This window comes from Engystomops pustulosus, chromosome 2, assembly GCF_040894005.1.
Source record: "Engystomops pustulosus chromosome 2, aEngPut4.maternal, whole genome shotgun sequence".
NCBI classification, from domain to species: Eukaryota; Metazoa; Chordata; class Amphibia; order Anura; family Leptodactylidae; genus Engystomops; species Engystomops pustulosus.
The window spans coordinates 213,572,369-213,594,020 of NC_092412.1; the positions used below are offsets into that span (position 1 = coordinate 213,572,369).

Consider the following 21,652-nt stretch of genomic DNA (forward strand, 5'->3'; position numbering starts at 1 on the left):
ACCAGCAGATCTGCACACTGAGGAAATTGTGATATTTATTGTTGAATTTAAACCTTTTACAAGATCAAGAGCCTTTTTATGATCATAAAAAGAGTTAAAATGGGTTTACCAGGTTTTTATTCACTGTACATTCCCTATACAGGCAGTCCCCGGGTTACGTACAAGATAGGTTCCATAGGTTTGTTCTTAAGTTGAATTTGTATGTAAGTCGAAACTGTATATTTTATAATTGTAGATCCAGACAAAAATTTTTTTTTTGCCCCAGTGACTATTAGAGTTTCAAAATTTTTTGCTGTAATGGGATCAAGCAGTGGCGTAACTAGAAGCTGGTGGGCCCCAGTGCAAAGTCTGTGCCAGGCCCCCGACTATAATGTATGGTATATAGTAATAGTCTTCTCATATGGGAAAGTGACTCCATAAGTTCCCCCTAAACCTCTTGGGCCCAGGTGTGACCGCAACCTCTGCACCCACTAAAGTTACGCCCCTGGTATCAAGGATTATTAATAAAGCTTCTTTACAGACACCTTACAGCTGATCATTGCAGTCTGGGACTATAGTAAAGCATTCAGAGAGCTTCACCAGACGTCACAGTGGGCAGAGGGGTCTGTCTTTAACTAAGGGTCATCTGTAAGTCAGGTGTCCTTAAGTAGGGGACCGCCTGTACTTTGTTGTATATGTTGTGTAGGACCAGAGGACACATTGACAATAACATTTTATTTTACCAGGTTGAGACAAAATTTACCGAAAACTGTAAATGAAAAGACACTCATTACTTCTACTTTAACTCTGTGTGTAGACTTAATATGGCCTAAAATAGAGATTCCTCCTTCATGAGAACAAGTCTGTATATGAGAACCATACAGCTGCACGTATAGATCGCCAGCCTCAGTCTTCCGTACATCCGCGTCTACTTCCTTCAATAGATATTGTTAGATTTTGTCATCAGTCATATCAGACCAGGGAATGGCAGCCAACCACACATCCGTCAGGGATGACGTTGCTAAGATAGATGAAGAGTTTGCCATAAATGTTTTCCACTTGTATGCAGTAATTAACTGGAGCATATGGTAGGAGCACTCTTCATTAGCTTGTCAGAAAACAGGAAATTTTCCATTGATAAGAGAAGAGAATGATGGCTCAGCAACTAATGCTTAGTAACCTGCACAATCCTCTTTGTTAGAAGACTCCAGGCAAATCTCTGTCCAGGAAAGGTTTTCGAGTAGTTTTTGAGGTTTTCTTCTGCCTCAAAACCGTCCCTGCTAAACAATCATTTCACTTTCATATATGGAGATAGAAGTGACAAGACAAAGTAAGAGATTTATGAAATAACATAACGGAGCATATCATATGTTTTTATTTTGATGGGAGTGTAACCAAAGCTTCCCTTGAAATCTGGGCAGTTTTCTGTCTGACTTTCCACGTTCTCTCTAGTGAAAACTGCTTGCACAGGTATTTAAGAAGTGTCAGCGCCAAATTTGTGTTGCTCGCGACCCTTTTGTGGCGCAGATGCACTAGTCATCGTGCTACACAAATTAGGGGCGTTCTGGTGCTCAGTCGGGGCCAGATTTAACATGCAAAGTCCGACAGAATTGTGTGGCAAGCCCCATGTAAAAGGTGCACCAAAAAAAAAAAGTGGTGCACTCTGTCGGAGCAGTGGAGTGCAGGAGTCACCAGGTTCATGAAGAATGTGCGCCAGAGATCCTGAATCTGGCCCCCCCTGCACACTACACAGGCAAACTGCACATAGTTTTAGTAGATGTCGACCTATGTAACCCAATATCATTTCAGTGTGACATCGTAAGATACTGGGGCACATTTACTAAGGGTCCGAATTTTTTTTTTTCGCCGGGTTTCCCGAATTTTTCCGATTTACGGCGAATTGCCCCGGGATTTTGGCGCACGCGATCGGATTGTGCTGCATCGGCGCCGGCTTTCATGCAACAGAAATCGGGGAGCGTGGCTGTCTGAAAACCTGACGGATTCGGAAAAAACGCAGAATTTAAAAAACTAATTGTGTCGCAAAATCTATCACACACATGCATCGAGAATAGGTTGGTGAACTCCAGCGGACCTCGGTGGACTTAAGCGCAGCAGCGACACCTGGTGGACATCAGGCGCACAACCTTAGTGAATGGCCGGAAGACTGGATTCCCCGTCGGAGAACGCGCCGCTGGATCGCGACAGGACCGGGTAAGTAAATCTGCCCCACTGGGTTGTTTCACACCTCATGCCTTTTTTTCCATCCCTTAGATCTGTTCTCTTTGTATTTTGTTAGACTTTTTAATATTTGCACATTGAATATATTTTTCCCATTAAAACTCTTGTGCATTTAATTTGAGGGCATTCAGTAACTTGATTTATTGGGGCTTATTTACTAAGGGTCCACGGCCACAGTTTTGTTGTTTTTTCCTACGTTTTCGGGACATGCGCCGCTGTGACAGGTATTTCACTGGGAATTTTGTTGCACACAACCAGATTTTGGTGCAGCAGCGCTGGCTTTCATGCAATAGAAATTGGAGGGCGTGCTGATAAACGATCCGACTGATTCAGACTGAGTGCAGGACATGCGCTTACCTGCACCCCAGGATAGGATAGTGAACTCTGGTGAACTCCAGCGGACGTCAGCACAGCAGCGACACCTGGTGGACATCGGGCGCACTACCTTAGTGAATCCCGGCCAAACCCGAATCAGCGCCAGAGAACCCGCTGCTGGATCGTGACTGGACCGGGTAAGTAAATGTGCCCCATTGTGTTGCAAGATTAAGCACTTACATGCACCAGGTGAACTCCGGCGGTACAACGCTTCGGGACAGGTAAGTAAATGTGCCCCATTGTGTGTGGGTTGTATTAACTAAAGATATCCTTCTATCGTGACACTCTACTATGTTCCAGAATATTTTTTATGACACTCAACAACTCTATCTACCGGTAATGAACCTCCAATCCCTAAAGGGGTTAGCCACTTGGAGGAAAGTTTAACAGGATAAGTATGAGACCCTAATAGAATCAGCCCTATTATACTTGCTGATATTTTTGCTATATTACACCCTGCTAAAGTTTCTTGGTCCCTGCTGTTAGTAAAACCTCAGTATAAAAACTGCAGGGCACAAGTAGTGTTTTGGAAGCCTTGGTTATAAGAAGATCTTGTTATTTATGTAGGAGTATGTTCAGCCTAGCAGATGCTTGATGCTGTCTGAATCTTAACAAGAGCAAATATTTAACTCAGAACTCAATAAACAGCGACTAATGCAGAATTCAGGTTATTAAATAGGGAATTATTATATTCTGCTTCAGCTTTGTTTGGTGCTGGTGCTGGTGACGGGTCCTCTTTAAAGGGAACCTGTCCCCACATTTGCACATATACAGTCAGTGACAGGTTCCTTTAGAGCTCTAATAACTGACTGACATCTTTCTTTAAGCTAAAAATGTTGCTTACAAAAGTTTGCTTACATCCACATAAATCACCTTTTATCTTACATCACCTGGCATCAAAGAGGGCGTGTCCTGCTCATCCGGCCCCTCCCATCTAATCCTCCCTATGCCTTATGCCTCCTTACTGGTGACAGTCCATGTCATGTGACAAAAGTGACATCATCTCAGATCATTTAGCCATGAATGTAACACAAGGCACCATTTAAAAAAAATAACACAATATTTCACAATATTAGCAGATGGTCCCTGAGTACAAGGAGGCAGAGTAAGGATTTGAAGAGACACAGAGCTGTCAGTTAGAATAATGGGGTGTGGTTCACTGCCAGCCTGAGAGAGAGAAGTCACAGATACCAGACATGAGTCAGAACACTAATTTGCATATCAGAAAAACACGTGTAATTAAGGTACAGAGCCTCACTGGCAGCTAATTTTAGGTGATATGGGGAGGGCTTGTAACCCTTTATCAGCAGGCATTGTTAGTCAGGCTGGTCAAAATCTGGTGAAAGGTCTTCTTTAAGAGTGGGGTGTTGAGCCCCAATCTCAATCATTGGCACACCCAACACTTACTAATTCTGGTGCAGCATTGAACACAGAATTGGACTCTACACTGTGGCTTGCACCAGGTAATATAGTTTTTTGTCTTAGGTTATAGTAAATTTGGCTGGCTTGGGCATCTACAGCCTGCCTCCTTTAACACCAATAAAGCCAGTAGGTAATTATGGACACTCATATATAGTACCTACCAATTAATAGAAAAATCACAAAATTTTTGATGTTTGTTTGTTTAAAAATTGGCCTAAATGGGACAAAAGGGCCATAAAGTCACTAATTTTGTAGCGTGCCCCAGGAAATGTGACTCTTTCATGCCTTGAATACCAAAGAAACAGTGTATTATCTCTGATATATCGGCCCCACTGTATATAGATTGTTTGTTTTGTTTTTGTTTTTTTAATCTTCGTGGTTTGGGGTAAAAAGTAATGTATCGTGAATAATTTCAGAAACATGTACAGGCGGTCCCCTACTTAAGAACACTCGACTTACATACGACCCCTAGTTACAAACGGACCTCTGGATATTGGTAATTTATTGTACTTTAGTCCTAGGCTACAATAAACAGCTGTAACAGTTATCACAGGCGTCTGCAATGAAGCTTTAGTGTTAATATTGATTCTTATGACAACCAAAAAAGTTCTGTCTGGGATTACAATGATAAAATATACAGTTCCGACTTACATACAAACTCAACTTAAGAACAAACCTACAGACCCTATCTTGTATGTAACCCAGGGACTGCCTGTATTCTCTTTTTTTACTATAGTTCTCACTGCTTTCTCATCTAAAGACGGTTAATCTAGTTGTGCTAATGAATTGTGAGCCCCAGAAGACTGGAAATGAAACACTAATCTCATATTACATGTTGTGTGATTATTTTCAGTGGAAAACTGGTATCTCCCAAGTGGAAGAATTTCAAGGGTTTAAGACTATTATGGAGAGATAAGATCCGTCTGAATAATGCCATCTGGAGAGCTTGGTACTTACAATGTAAGTAGAAAGTAAGGCCATGTGAAGACTCTTGTCTTATGTTAACCAGAACGGCCTATTGTATCTGAAGACATTCAGTGACCTCAACCTCTGTGGTATCAGCATCTGGCAAGCTGGAGCTTAAAGGGTTTTTACTAGTTAAAATCTGTATAAAAAATGTAAATATTTAATTAAAAAATTAGTATATTTAAATGCCATATTATCACTGTAAGAAAATCAGCAAACAGGGGGAGATCATGCTTCTTTTGTTATTTTATGAAAATCTCGCTTTAGTGCATGTCTTCTTATTCGATTCTCCCTTGAATTTCTGATTTTGGAAAACTTTGTTAAAGAGAGTCTATTAGCAGTTCTGATGATACAAAACAGCAGTGTGCGTTCCTTGCAGCAGCAGGACCTGGAAAAATATATACTCCAGGATCGTAGCTAGACATAGAGCAATGGGGGAGTCTCCTCAAAATGTTATGTTCTTTGATCTCTTTACACTAAAGCTCTTCCTCTCTGTTGCAATATCTAACCAGAAACCTACTACAATGACTTAGAGCAGGGAGGAGGGACTGTGCTGTCTTCATTGAAGAGATACCACACACCAGTGCTGCAAGTCTAGCTACAATCCTGGAATACAAATGCATTTTCACAGTCCTGCTACTACAAACACACTGATACTGAAGCTGATGCTTCCTGCAGCTTTTTAGGGTGCCGAGGGCTTGTAGATTGATTTTAAATTGAATATACAGTAGAAATCTCATAAAAGATAAATTAAAATTAAATATATAAAAAAACCAGAATTGTCTTGTTTTTTTTAAAGATATAGAAAGAAGGAAAGCTCCAGTATGTGGGTTTGTAACACCACTGGATGGATCAGAGGGAGATGATCACCGTAAACCTGAGGTAAGACCCTCAGATAAGTTGGAAAGAGACATGTGACACCTGTATATCACTACAGGTGGTTATCATGTACATGTCATATTGTGTATTCCCTGTTTGGTCCACAGGCCGTGGTGCTGGAGGGGAACTACTGGAAGCGAAGAATTGAAGTGGTAATGAAGGAGTATAACAAGTGGAGAATTTACTACAAGAAACGCGTAAGAGACATTGAATATGTAGATATGGAGGACATAATAAAAATAGTCAATCTCAATACTGTACTGAATATTTTTTGAGCATACCCGGGTAAGTGCTGGGGCCCAGAGCTGCTGGGGGGCCCACATAAGGCTACACATAAGGAATCCATGAGGGAGGCTGTATCTAATGAATCCATAGGGTGTGCGAGGGGCTTTATTTAAAATAACCATGAGGGGGCTGTTTGGGATGATAAACTAGGGAATATTTTAGGAAACAGGAGACTAGTTTAGTTTCTGAATTTTTAATGACACTATGTGAATTCACTGCAAAAGGGCCCACTGAGGTTCTGTCACCCAGGGGTCTATGGAAACCTGCAGCCGACCCTGGCCTACGTGACCCTTCCAAACATCAGCCAGCATGTTCCATACTTTACTGAAAATATAGTGTTTCTACTTTAAACGTTTATAGGAGTTTTTTGAGATGAGCAAACAATATGAAACTCCCAGCACCCCTGCTGAAGACCAATGGAAGGGACCATAATACCTAGGTCGGTACTGCAGAATTTGCTTAGTGACTGACCTCAAGGTCATGCTACAATAAAGAGACCACAATGCTTTCCATGGTCCCTACAGTCAAGAATGATCTAATATCAGTGATAGGTCCCCACTTTAATGTCGCATAAATGGCTCTGTATGTCTGCAGGTATTACTGTCCGGTAATGTCATGCGACCACTAGGTGGTGCTCTAAGGAGCAGCAAAAGATAAAAATGTAAGATCTCAGGGATGGGATAAATGAGTCGATTTATGTACGGTATATATATTATATATGATAGTCACAGAAGTTCTTTGTCTTTATAGTGATCTGATTTGTAAAAACATAGTATGAACATTTTGAGAAGATGTTTCTGAAAGTTAAAAAAACACTATGCAGCTGAAATTTACCAATACTGGAATAGATACATAATAGATAAGTGAATTTGTATAATTGTTTTTTTTTATACAGCTCCGGAAGCTTCAGCAGGATGGACAATCCTTTGAAGAACAAAAGGTTTGTAAATAGTGGACCCAGGTTATTATGTAAGAATATACAGAGGCCTCTATGTGTGCCTTGTTTATGAGTTGTCTGACATCTCATCTCCTGTCCCTCCAATATGACTCCACTTACGCAGCCTACATTTCCTATTATGTTTGTGGGGCTTCAGAGACACAGGGGGCACATTCTCATCGCTCTATAATCGCTATGCCGTGAGTCCCATCTTAGATAGATTAGTGCACAGATAGTACTGTCATTCTGTTATTTTTCTGTAAATAAGTCAAACACGTTTAGTTCTGCTTCCTAGCATGTTTCAGAAAATTATGAAGACTTAGGTTATACTGCATGTGTTTCACTCCCTGTACATAATGTGGACACAGTTAGTGTTGCCTTTTTCCTTTTCACAGTTAGCACAGTTAGTGCTGCTTCCTTGTATCTTTTTGTAAATGATGCAGACATAGATAGCACTGCCTTTGTGTTGCTCCCTGTAAAAGATGTTGATACAGATAGTACTGCCTTTGTGTTGTTCCATCAAAGTGTTGGCACACATAGTACTGCCTTTGTGTTGTTCCATCAAAGTGTTGGCACAGATAGTACTGCCTTTGTGTTGCTCCTTGAAAAGATGTTGATCCGGATAGGAAGAGGCAGGAAGGCAGCACTATCAATTATATATATTATGGGGAGAAATAACACCAAAAATAATAACCCTGACTAATCTGAAATTAAACTTGCAGCGCTATAGAAATATAACACTATACCATTTTCTGTCAGCGGGTTGGTCCCACCTGGAGAGGGGGCGAGATGTTTGCTGGCTGTCCACGTAATGAAGAAGGCCATGGAAAAGAGGATGATATGCTGTATGATCTGGACTACTTCTTAACTGATATCTCTGACACATTATTCACCACCACTCAGAACCTGCCTCCTTCATATCAATATCCAGATTTTGGTATGTATTTTATGTGTGTTTATACATTTTTTCATTTTTTTGTTTTACTTTCTCCCAGCGGCCTAACTATAGTGATAGCAGCCATAGCAGCTGCTATGGGACCCGCAGTATCAAGGGGCCCCATCATTCGACCTGACACACTAAAGAGTGGAGGATGTGCAGGATTGTATACATATTGGGGCACATATACTTAGACCTTTGCACCTTTTTTCTGACGGACAGGTGTTTAAGAAGTGTCCGCTCCGCTATTATGTCACATGCAACCCTTTTGTGGCGCAGACTTAACATGCAAACTCATGCAAACTCTGTTCAGCCAATGCGTCAGATTCATTATTTCTGGTGCACGTTCTTAATAAATCTGTCGCACCGAACGTTATTCACAGGCGGAGCACTTTTAATGCAGTTTCCGACAATCTTAGTAAATGTGCCAAATTATGCTGCGCAATGTTGGTGCACCTATATTTTCATTTTAACACCTTGTTTTTGCAAGGAATGACATACACTCTATAAAAGGGTGGTTCTGGTTGGTGTTGGACAGCAGTGAAAGAAGAAAATGGGTGCACCAGCGGACACAGCCATACACGTTTTTATATTTATCTGCAAAGAGTTTGTATGTTCTCTCTGTGTTTGTGTGGGTTTCCTCCGGGTACTCCGGTTTCTCCCACACTCCAAAACATACTGGTTGGTTGATTAGATTGTGAATCCCATGGGGACAGGGACCAATTTTGAATACTTTGTACAGCGCTGCGTAATCTGTGTGCGCTATATAAATAGAGAATTATTATTATTATTTAACACTTCCTGCCCACAAACAGGACAGAAAGTCTGCATCTTATTAGCCACATCAAAACACAACCAGCCAAAGCGCTGTTCATCTGATGACAGCGCCATATCACCAGAATAACTTTCTGAACCTCTGCAGATACCACTAGAGGGCACTTTTTAGCTTACTACATATGCTGTTATAATGGAGTTCTATGTAAAATTATACATGGTTATCTCTTTGTACCATCAATTAGCCTCTACAAGGGTGGCTGTATTTATATGCATATACATTAAAGGGAACCTATCATCAGGAGCCCTTTTTCTGGCTCCCCCATGTCCCCATAGAGAATAGTGTACACATTGGCAAAGAGTTTTTATAGTAAAACTGTCTTTTTACAAAAAAAAGATAAGTTGATCAAAGTTTACCTTATTGTAAGCAGAGCTGTGTCCCTAGTCCCATGGGAGTGTCCAGTGAGGAGTGGGGCAGACATGTCTGACGTCCTGAGGGGGGAAGCAATGGGGGGGGGGGGGTAGTAGATATGGGGGATATGGAAGCGGTTTCCCAGAGGGTGGAGTGGAAAACTACTCCTCACTGGCCATTCCCATGGGACTAGGGACACAGCTCTGCATACAGAAAGGTAAACTTTCATCTAACTTATCTTTTTTTTTGGAAAAAGACAGTTTTACTATAAAAACTCTTTGGCAATGTGTATACTATTCTCTATGGGGACACGGGGGAGCCAGAAAAAGGGCTCCTGATGACGGGTTCACTTTAATATTATATAATATATACCATTGAACTGTATGACGAGTTCTGGATCTGCCATGCTTTTTGTTTCAAGGATGCCCCATTTTCAAGATTTTTATTAGGCAATGAATGAATACATTTAATTGCAAACTTGCTCTCCCTTAACTGACAGCGAATTAGTTGCTGCTCCAGATTAACCAAACATCAGCTGCAGATTTAGGATCTTTACTATATAGATCTGATACAACCATAAAATGCTCTTGCGTAATTGATTGTGCATCTTTATTATTCTTACTGTACATTCTCTTACAGATTATGTTGGCAATGCAGACATGATCCAACCAGAGCTGGCTACATTACAGCCGAGTCTAGATGATTTCATGGACATTTCAGGTATGTGATAAATATTTTTGCATTTTTTGTATTAAGCCCTTAGGTACACAGCTCCTTCTCACCTTTGGGACAGCCTTTTTTTTCAAAAGTGTTGTAATGTGTGTTACAACTTTACAGCGCATTAACTTACCAAGGGGGTTTTAAGGCTGTTTTTATTCTTTATATGTTGTACTTCATGTTAGTGGTATATTTTGGTTGAAATGTTTTGTACTTTAAAAAAAAAAAGGAAATATTTGTTGATTATTTAGAAAAATAGTGGGGGTTTTTTTTCAAATGTCTTAAATCTAAATGTTATGCTCATCAAATAGATTGTCTAACCACCCAAATTTGATAATATTTCACATTTTCCATATGTCTACTTTAGGTTGGCATAATTTTTTTCATGTATTTTTTTATTAGAAGGCTTAAAAATTATACAGCGGTTTTCCCAATTTTCAAGGAAATTTCAGATTAAATTATTTTTGAAGCCTATTCTTATTCATAGGAGATTTGAAAATTCTAGTTATTAGAAACTCCCCACAAAACTACAAGAACACTAGGGCGTACCCTGTACATCCTTAAAGGGCATCTACCACCAGGGTGAAGGACTGTATGCAAATTACCTGAGGGGTGGCAGGCTCCATAGGTCTTAATGGAGGATCATTTTCATACAGTCTTTCATCATGGTGGTACATGTACTTTAATGCTTATGGGATTGTTATAAAGCAAAATTGCCTCATAGGCAGATGCCTGCTTGAAGTGCTCTCTTAGGATCTATGTAGGAACTTATCTCACCCACCCCTCTGCTTTCTCAGCACTTCCCCTTCCCTCTGCCTGCCATAATCTCACACAGTAGGAGGGAGAAATGCTCCTGCACAGTGTAACAGCCTGTGAAGGCAAAGCATGGTTCTGATTACTTTCTCAGAGCCCTTCTGGTTCATTAGTATAGTTCTAATGAACTATAAGTTGATTTTAGAAGGAAGGAGGCCATGAATAACAAATTTAAGAAGGTGCCATGATCTATGATCAATTACCCCAGGTTTATCATCACTTGATTTTGATGAAATATTTTATTTAATTTCTATAGAGGTGAATGACAGTTACGAGAACGGTATAACAGTGACGTTACAGAAACATTGTAGAACATTTGGGTTTGTCTGTGGTGGCGACAAGACTAGTCTCATCTTGGTCGGGAACAGCCTTTTAGTATACCCTAAGCATCTTTTCTTTTTGCAAAAAAATATGCAATTAATCTGCAATCCAACATGGCACCAAAGATATGGTGAAACCTATGAGAGAATTCTGGCCTATTGTTTATATCATATTCTGTTTCACTTACCATTTTACTACTGTAAATAAAAGCCACACTAGAAGCTATCGGCAGCATTTCTATTTTTGTCCTTTATTCAAAATGCACATTTTTGAAGAAATTACATGACACTTGAAAAAGAGGATATGAAGAACACGAGGCTCTGTGAGTGGAAGTACTTGAGCAGAGGAAGAAAAGGCTCCTACCAGACACCCCCTTCCCTTAGACCCCCCCCCCCTCCCTTCTATGGAAATTTCCATTTTAAGAGTTAGAAAAGCTTGGCTGATGCAATTTGGGTGAATCTTGCTTTGCCTGCTCATTTCTTTATTTCTACATCAGTTATATTAGTTCATAGAGTCACATTCATGAAATGTTGTAGAACCTAGAATTGTACAAAATACATCTCATGTGTATAACAAAAGTATTCTGTAAAGGAAATCGACCACATGGATTTAGTGTTTTTAAAGGAAACCTACCACTTGAAGTGGCAGGTATAAGAAGGACATACCGAGCACCAGCTGAGGGTGAGCTGGTGCCGGAGCTTAGTTTTGTTAGTGTTTTAAACCGCAGTATTGCGGGTTTAAAACACTTTTTAAGCTTTATGGCCGAAGCTGCTTCGGCGCAGGGAGGTGCACGCTCGGCGCACCATGCGCGCGACCGTGCACGCGGCTACATAGGAAGTGAATGAGAGCCGCGGGCACGGTCGCGCGCATGGTGCCGAGCACGTACCTCCCTGTGCCGAAGCAGCTTTGGCCATAAAGTTTAAAAAGTGTTTTAAACCGTGATGCTGCGGTTTAAAACACTAACAAAACTAAGCTCTGGCACCAGCTCACCCTCAGCTGGTGCTCGGTAGTTCCCCCTTATACCTGCCACTTCAAGTGGTAGGTTTCCTTTAACCTGAGCATATTTACACGCTGACGTGTGTCGCCTGAAACAGGACCCTTTTTTTGAATGTACTTCCTCCATCCTACACAGTATACTGCTTGAGGATGCTACCTTAGGTAGGTCGGGCTTCATTAGAGCCTGGTAAAAGGGACTTTCTGGTGAAATGACAGATGCAGAGTTAGAAAAATCCTTTCTCTTCTCACAGAAGATGACGCTTCCTTGTAGTTCCCAGGTAAAGAACTATAAAATATTGGTATAGATGCTCCTCTCAACTCCCAAGGATCTTTCATGAGGTGTTTGATATGTGTTGGGGGTGTGGTGCGGAGGTGGGTACTTCATATTTGATGGAGCTGTTCACTGCTCCAGCCCTTTTGGAATAAGGTCTTTGGGTAAGAGGGTTGCTTTTTCCCCTCATATAGCTTTACTGTCAATTCTACCAGGCTCCATCTCCTCTATCAAAAAGGGCCTCCTATGCCGCTTCATTGCTGCAGCACTTACTGTGATTCCAAGACATTGGAAGAGTCCGGACCCCCTATAGTAGTCGAGTGGCTTCAATAGCTTAATTTCATCTGTAGAATGGAGATGGTGGCCGATGACTCAGCAGTAAGACAATTACCACATGGATCCCATGGGACACATATCAAAGTTCCCAGGAATTCCAAGACCTCTTTTATAATAATGAGCGCCCCTTTCCCGCGGGCCCACCAGACCCCAGTCTTGTGTGTTTCCATTTCCCTTCTATGTCTTTCTACCTCCCCTTCTTTTTACATCCTTGATGTTTTTGCTAATTCATTGACATCCTGGGGCACATTTACTTACTCGTCCTGCGCGCTCTCCTCGATCCGGACTGTCCGACGATCCTGCGTTGTGGCGCGATTCACGTAGCTCGTGCGCCCAATTTCCTGCATCTGTCGCTTCCCCGCTCAGGTCCGCCGGAGTTCACCTTCACCTTCTTCCCGGTGCTTGTAAGTGCATGTCTTGCGACACAATTTAATTGTTAAATCCCACGCTTAGTCCGAATCAGTCGGATCGTCTGGCCCGCCCCCCGATTTGTGTCGCATGAAAGCCGTCGCGATTGCGTCAAAATCTGATCGCGTGCGTCAAAAAACCCTGTTAAATGCGGAGCAAAATGGAAATCGCCGGTAAACCCGACAGAAATGCGGTCCGCGGACCCTTAGTAAATGAGCCCCACTGTGACGGTCACCCACTTGTAACGGCTTCCTGGTTGTTGATCCTGCGTGATCAGTTACATTGTGCCATTGACTACTTGTCTATTTTTCTTTTATTTTGTTATCTTTCTAATAAACGTTGATTAAAAATAAAAAGTATTATTACGATACAAGAAAAGACATGTACGACACATAGTAAATGCCCACCATTTACTTTTTCGGAATTTTTTCCAGCCGACCACAGAACATGCAAAGAGCCTCATTGAAAATGAAGGGTCAATATGCTAACTGTGGACAAGAAAAACAAATGTCTGAATGAGGTTATTTAAGACACACACTATGGGGAGAATTTAACAATGTGTCTCAGGTTCCGCCAGTCTCTAGTCTTTAGTTGGGCCAGGTTTATCCTACTTTAGGCTTGGTTTTAGTTGGTCTAAACCAGGGGTCTCAAACTCGCGACACAGTTGGCCCGCGGGACAATATTTTGCGGCCCCCACCTGGAAAAGCACCGCCCGCCGTGTATTCACGGCGGCGGTCGGGTCACGCTGCATGGAGAGGGCTCACGGGCTGAGCCCTCTCCATAGCCGGTAAGTCTTTGCTGCATATTGCAGCAAAGGCTTACCGGTAACACCCGCGATCGGTGCTAGCACCGATCGCGGGTGTTTGCACAGCGATAGCTGCCGGCAAAGCTGCCAGCAGCCTCAAAAAGATAGCGGCGCATGGGCGCCGCCATCTTACCTGGGATCGCCGCTCCCCGTGACGTCATCGGGGGGCGGCGATCCGTCTCCATAGCCTCGGGTCTTTGGAAGACCCGAGGCTATTTCGTTTTAACCCCTTCATTACAATGTGCTGATAGCACATTGTAATGAATGAGGAGGAAAATCCCCATATACTGCCATACTGCAGTATGGCAGTATATGATAGGATCGATCAGACAACCTAGGGTTAAAGTACCCTAGGGAGTCTGAAAAATAGTATAAATAAAAATACAAAAAAGTTTAAAAAAAAAAATTATAATAAAAAAACCTAAAATTTCAAATCACCTCCCATTCCCTAGAACTGACATAAATATAAATAAACAGTAAAAATCATAAACACATTAGGTATCGACGCGTCCGAAAATGCCCGATCAAAATATGATAACGGTTTTTCACTGCTTTTAACCCCGTAACGGAAAATAGCGCCATTTTGAAAAATATAAAAAATCTATAAAAAGTGATCAGTACAAAAGGTCGTACAGTCCTAAAAATGATATCATTGAAAATATTATCAAATTTCGCAAAAAAATACACCACCCACAGCTCCGTACACTAAAGTATGAAAAAATTATTAGCGCCAGAATTTGGCAAAATCAAAAAAATAAGTTTTGTACAGGAGGGTTTAATTTTTGTAAAAAACATTATAAAACCTATACAAATTTGGTATCCCCTTAATCGCACTGACCCAAAGAATAAAGTAGACATGTCATTTGGGGCGCTTGGTGAAAGACGTAATATCCAAGCCCACAAGAAAATGGCGCAAATGCGTTTTTTCACCATTTTCATTGCATTTGGAATTTTTTTCCCGCTTCCAAGTACATGGCATGGAATATTAAATACCATCACTGTGAAGTGCAATTTGTTACGCAGAAAACAAGCCGTCACACAGCTCTTTACGTGTAAAAATAAAAAAGTTATAGATTTTTGAAGGTGGGGAGTGAAAAATGGACATGAAAAAACAGGAAAGGGCCCGTAACCGGTTAATCCCCTTCCCTCCGGTACTTGAAGAAGATGAAGTCGCCGCTCTGAACGCCCTTGGTGCAGGTCAGAGCGGCGACTTCATCTTCTTCGATGGGAGGGACACGGGGAGGCAAGTACCGGGGGGAGGGGGGGCGATGGAGTGTCCCTGACTGGGCTCAGTGCGGTAGGAGCTTGGGACCCCTCGGTGCACAGGACGCGTTCATAGAGAAAACACGTCTCCCAGCTCGGGGCTTTCCTTGCGCTGGGAGACGCCATGACATTTGAATCTGAATAATGCTATTTTGTAAGTGCATTTTGTGTGGAAAACTTGATGCGGCCCAGCCTTACCCAGAATCTACCTCAAGCGGCCCCCAGGTAAATTGAGTTTGAGACCCCTGGTCTAAACGGTGTTCCATAATGTTTGGCGCACTGACTATTTTCTGTTGGCCACTCTCTTCCAAGAAAGGTTACGCCCATTTACTGATGGCCACGGCTTGCACGCCTAAATACTGAGAGATTTCTTCGCAATTGACTGCCCATTAAATTTTTAATTCTTTGTTTCTTTGCAGCAAATTGCTCATTAATCTATGTTCTACACCCCATCTTAACAGAAAAAAAAACTGAGATGTAGATATTTTTGCTAATTTAATAAACAATTAGACCCTTTGCTGTGACACTTATATTTAACGCACATGCTTCTAATCCTCCTTGAGATGGTTCTACTCCTTCATTGGAGTCCAGCTTTGTTTCATTAAACTGATTTGGACTTGATTAGGAAAGGCAAATACCTTTCTTTATAAGGCCTCAGAACACATGTCAGAGCACATGAAAATCATGAGGTCTAAGGAATTGCCCAAGGCGTTTAGAGGCAGAAGTTTGGCAAGGCATGGATCTGGCCAAAGTTACAAAATCATTTCTGCAGCACTCAAGGTTCCTAAGAGCACAGTGGCCTCCATAATCCTTAAATGGAAGAAGTTTGGGACAACAAATTCTTACCCACTGTATGTCTTCCTGCTGGCTATCATAGCAGTCAAAATCAATTGTTTGTTTTCTGTAAAACATTAGGCAACAAGAGGCTTCTTAAAAGTAAGTTTTGCACTGGGATGAACAACTCCAAAATAAATTAAATGATCCTGCTAAGCCAAATCCATGGTATATCATATGCTTCATGTTATATAAACTGCAGCTGATATGTCTACTCTATGCTAACACTACAGAGTCAAGTCAACAAATGAGGAACCACGTGCAGTAAAAGAGACAGATTGAGATTGGTGAAAGTATGTGTGACACTAAGTAAGCGCAGAAGTAGGAATTTAGACAGAAACTACAGGACACAGAATAAAGAATGGAATAAGGATTGTCTCACTGTCAGAGATGGCAGGACTGAAGAACTGGTCCAATGACCTCACAACAGGGATCACAGGTAACAAAGTTTAGTATCATTTAGGATGTCCTCAAGATAACTAGACATGACCTTAGTGAACTTTTATGATAATTATTATCATTATTTATATAGCGCCATGATATTACACAGCGCTTTATAAATCATAGAGGACATAAACAAATATAATACTACATTACAGAGTACAGTCATAAGGAAGAATAGGAGAGAGAAACTCTTAATGTAACATCCTACATTTGGGTTTCATCTCTAGTCCTTAATAATGTGAATGAAGCAGATATTTAGTGGTAGGTCATATCTGCTATGTTCTGTATGGCTGAATGGTATTTGTGTGTGTAGGGTTCCGTCCAGAGTATCATTTTAGTATCAGTTTACCCTCTTTTTTGTTACCTGTGTAGAAGATCATTACATGCTACCCTTTCCTATACAGGGGGCCATTGCAAAAAAAATTTTTTTAAATTATACCTTTATTTAATATTGTGGCTATTGAATTTTTTTTGTCTGTGTTATGGACCAGGAAATCTTTCTGCAGTGTGAATAGGACATTAAATGTATTAAGGCCATAAAAATGTTAACTACTGGAACATGACAAAATGACTAAATAAAAAAAGCTACAAATCTAATTAATTGAGTCTCTTATATGGATGTTCTGCTTATGCCTGTTATACATTAATAGATTATAATATGTTTGAATAGATAGATAGATATTCACGAGTGTTGTGGGGAACCTTCATGAAAGTCAGGTGCTATGTCTCGGGTAAGCGTCCCAATACAGGCTGTCCCCGGGATAAATACAGGATAGGTTCTTTAGGGTTGTACTTAGAATGAATCTGTATGTAAGTCCGAACTGATATATTTTATAATTATAGCTGTAGCCAACTTTTTTTTTTGTCCCAGTGACAATTGGATTTTCTAAATTTTGTGCTGTTATGGGACCAAGGATTATCAATAAATGTTCATTACAGACATCTTACAGCTGATCATTGCAGTCTGAGACTATAGTAAAGCATCCAGAGAGCTTCACCAGAGGTCCATGTGCAGAGAGGTCCATGTGCAACTAGGGGTCGTCTGTAAGTCGGGTGTCCTTAAGTCGGGGACCGCCTATAATAATAACTGAATAAAAATAATAATAATAATCACTGAAGAGAAAACCAGAGAAACTGCAAATGCAATAGATGAAGCTCATCAATGTTGTGATAATACGCAGAGTTTTTTTTTTTATCAAACTATGTAGCAAATGTCCAGGTAGAAATTCTGCAAAAATCCAGAAATATAATAACATTGGGTCCTCTAATATTATAGATAAATAATGTAGTTAACACACACAAAGATACAAATTTTCTGAATTTCCCTATTTATTATATAAAATACCTTGTATTAATGGTAGATTGCTCTGGTATAAACTTTTACAGCTCTTTGTTAAATTAGGAATATGGACGACCATTTATAATGGGGAGTTGTATTATCGACAGCTGTGACATCTATGCTATATTCTCAGACTTTCAGGGAAATTGTGTAGCATTACAGTAGAAAAGATTTGCAACTCCAGGCTACAGCTTCAGATCACTTGGAGAACTAAATACTCTGCTTTTAACGGAATACAGTAAGAGTGTAAAGTTTTTTACATTCTTTTTTCAGAAAGATTTTTGCGTTTTTTTGTTTTTTTTTTGTCAGATAAAGATAAAAATGTAATCACACATTCGCTTTTGCCTGTCCGGACACAACTTTTTTTTAGTGTTTGAATACTGCAGTTTTTTTAATTTTTGCATTGATGTAGCTGGGTGAGGGCTTTTTTTTTTTTGTTTTTTTTTTTTTTACAAAAGCAAGAATATACTAAGGAAAAGACAAGATTTATTTTTTCATGGCATTATTTTGGGGTGGCGAAAAAGTATTAATTACATTTTTCACGAATTCTTGTATTTTTTTTTTGCCATTTTGTACCATAAAGCAATAATGTCATTATTCTGTTTATATAAGTTTTATAAGTTTTATATAGATTTTTAAAAATCCGGTTAATGTTATAACATGAAACCACTTCATTTAAGAGCTTTAACGTTTCATGAAGGGTATGATGCATTATTTTAATTATTTTTCTTATAATATTTTTTGAAATATTGTAATGTGTCTTGATGCCTTTAGTAATTACTTGTAATAATAGTCTTAATTACTTAAAGGAAAACTACAACCAAGATGAAGGATTGTAAACCTCTGGCAGGATCCACTCTTCTTTTAGCTTCTTATGAACTTGTTTTTACAAAAAGAGTCTTTAAAATCATGCAAATGAGCCTCAGGGGCTCTAGGCTCCATAGCTGTTAATTGAGCCTGGAGATTTGGAGGCTCATTTGCATAATATTTTTAAAGCCCTTTTTGTAAAAACAAGGTCATAAGAGGCTTAAAGAAGATTGGATTGTGCTAGACCACACAAGCATGTAATTTTGCTTGGTCTACAATCCTTCATCCTGGTGGTAGACTTCCTTTAAGAGTAAATATCTAATATGGAAATTCCCCCCCATAGCCCTGCTGCAACATTATGGGGTTTGCGCAAAATCTCATTTTCACATTTTCTTTGGGTAGACTACTCAGAATATTGCACTTAGAACAGTATTGTATTGTTTGGTGGCTGAAGCACTAAAAGCAATTCTGCAGTTTTGGAAGCCGTCAGTCCCTTTTCCTAAAAGTTGTTTCTCAAAATGTCAAATGGATTGGATAAAGGTTTATGCATTTAAAGTAGAAAGAATAATTTGAGGTAGGAAGATGCATTAATCACCTCTTACTGAACAAAATCCCCCAAATATTATTACACCATTTTCATCTGGCCGCATGGTATTTGGAAAGAGAACGCCAGGGAGCCAATGTAAGTGTAACACTTGTTGGCATCTCCATTGGCATCGCAGCAGAAAGTACTGCAAACTGTGACCACCATATGTTATGAAAGAATGATGCTTAATTCACTTAATTATCACTATTGCATTACTATTACAATACTTAACAAACACATAAAAAATGTTAGTTATATACTTGGCATTGGATGTCAATATTATTCTGACAATATTTTTAATAATGGATTTTGAGTCATCTGTCTTAAAAAAATATCTAAATGTGTTGTTGTTTATTGCTGATCTATTTATCTAATTTTAAAGTTAACCTGTTACCAGGAATGAGATTTTTAGCTAGTGACAGGTTCAAATAGCCCATGTTATGCTGATTTTAAAAATGCCTTCAGCAATCTGAATAATTTCAGTAGTTTATAATAGTTTGATTTACATTATCTGGCTCCCTGCCAGCAGCATGTGAGTCCCAGGGGGGAGGCAGCTGCAGCCTGTGTGTGCCTGTCCTCATTTATTCTTCCTCTCCTCCTCCTCACCATCCCACTTGTCTGCTTAATACACATGACAGGAAGTGGGGAGGGGTGAGGGAGCTGACTAAGTGTGAAGGAGAGGAGACTGACACAGGGACACACAGGCTGCAGCTTCCTCCTCCCCATGGACTCTCCAAAAAGGCAGGGACAAAGGATTTTTTTTTAAAATCAGCATAGCATTGGCTAATGGAACCTGTCATCAGCTAAAAATTATATTCCTGGTGACAGGTTCCCCTTAAGACCATCTTAAGTATGTATTTGTAAATTATGGTCTAACATGTAAAACCATAGAATTCAAAGGGTTTGTTCAGACAGTTTGAAGCAGATATTTCTGAGGACCCAGAAACTCCGGTTTCTGCCAGGTTTAGATCCGCAGGTGCACAGATTATACAGACATCCTTTCAATCGGGAGAGTCAAAAAACACTGCATCGGTTGAACTGCCATTGCAATTTCCCAATTAAATCTGTAAGACTTCTCTAAATGACCTCAACAGGAGAAGCAAAAAAAAAAAAATCAGTGTGTGTGTGTGTGGGGGGGGGGGGGGTATTATGCACAACACACTATGATGTATTTACCGTGATGTAAACCCAGCCCCTCCTACCGCGCCAGATATATCTAGAGGTGCCGGCCTCTAATCTAACTTGTGTATCATTGTCCACTCTTAACACAGGCTGTCAGTGCTGATTGCTCCACTCTCCTTTCACTTACAGACCCTCTTCTTCCTTACTCTCCACCCGACAAGGGGCCACACTGGGTAGAGAGAAGAACGGGGCTTTAAGCAATCAGCACTGAAAGCCTGTGTTTGACATGGGAAGTATTTTACAAATTGCACATTTTTACATGGCTGTGTGCATTATATACCGTAATAGAAATTCTATAACAGGATCATAATATATTTCTGATTGGTTATTTTTTGCAGTAACTTTTTGAGTAAAAATTATTTGAGATTATTATTTAAAATAATTTGAGCTTTAATCACATTAAAGGAAATCTACCATCAAAATCAAGCACAAAACCGAGAGTGGGGGGAGGAGCTTTTGTACATTGTAACAGCCTATGAAGTGAGAGCTCAAAGTGTTGATGATTTGCACAACAACCAACTAATTGTTTGTGTAAAAAAAAAAAAAAAAAAAAAAGATTAAGGCTGGAATAAAAATATGCATTCCACCATAATGTTTTTTATATTCAAAATATTTTTCTTAGATTTTCCAATATAACAACATATAAGAACATATACAGATAAACGGAACACTGTTATGTTTTTTAGATGTTTTTTTTTCCAACTTCTCCAAAACAGTGATGCATTTGAGAAAAAAAAAAGTTATGCCTTGATGGAGAGAGATAGACTAAAGGGGATGTCGGGCCAGTACATGCTTTTCCCTATCCCCAAGATATGGGGTAACTTGCTGATTTGTGGGGGGTCCCAATTGTTGGGTCACAAATAAAGAGGGTCTATTGTACTCCCAGGTATGGAGAAGCTGGTCACTGATTCCTCTTCCTTTCTATTCATCTAATTGGTGCTTACAGAAATAGCCAAGTGCATTTGGGCTTTAATGGACCCCCAGTCTCATAATCTGAGGGGGATTCACCATTGACAACTCCACAATCAGCCCTTAAGCCCCAATCTTTTGGATAGGGGAAAACTTGTATTGTTGACAAGTGTTGCCTTTAAAATGTGCTAGATTTATCAGTCTGGCTTATGATGAATAATAGGTCTATTGTTTGTTGAACTGACTAGTTGGTACACCTATTACTATTACTATTAGTATTTTTTCTTCCATTTTTCCCCGCTTTTTGATTCACTAAATAATTTTTAGAATTTCCAGTAAGAAATTTAATTTTTTTGTTGCAGTTGATTATCGGTTAAAATCTGCAATATGTTCTAGTAATTCTGACGGCTAATAAAC

The 21,652-nt window shown here is 40.1% G+C and overlaps 1 protein-coding gene across 2 annotated transcripts in view; it reads left to right on the forward strand.

Moving 5' to 3' along the window:
- The window catches only part of MLXIPL (MLX interacting protein like), a 57,914-nt gene that overhangs the window by 13,449 nt on the left and 22,813 nt on the right, over positions 1-21,652 (forward strand). For both annotated transcript variants that reach the window (XR_011853354.1, XM_072138069.1), the window contains exons 2-7: positions 4,868-4,974; positions 5,780-5,862; positions 5,967-6,056; positions 7,040-7,084; positions 7,841-8,018; positions 9,844-9,924. Coding sequence is in view for 1 of the 2 variants with exons in the window: in XM_072138069.1 (XP_071994170.1) it covers positions 4,868-4,974; positions 5,780-5,862; positions 5,967-6,056; positions 7,040-7,084; positions 7,841-8,018; positions 9,844-9,924 (584 nt within the window). In the remaining variant the exon portion in view is untranslated. The remainder of the gene's footprint in view (positions 1-4,867; positions 4,975-5,779; positions 5,863-5,966; positions 6,057-7,039; positions 7,085-7,840; positions 8,019-9,843; positions 9,925-21,652) is intronic.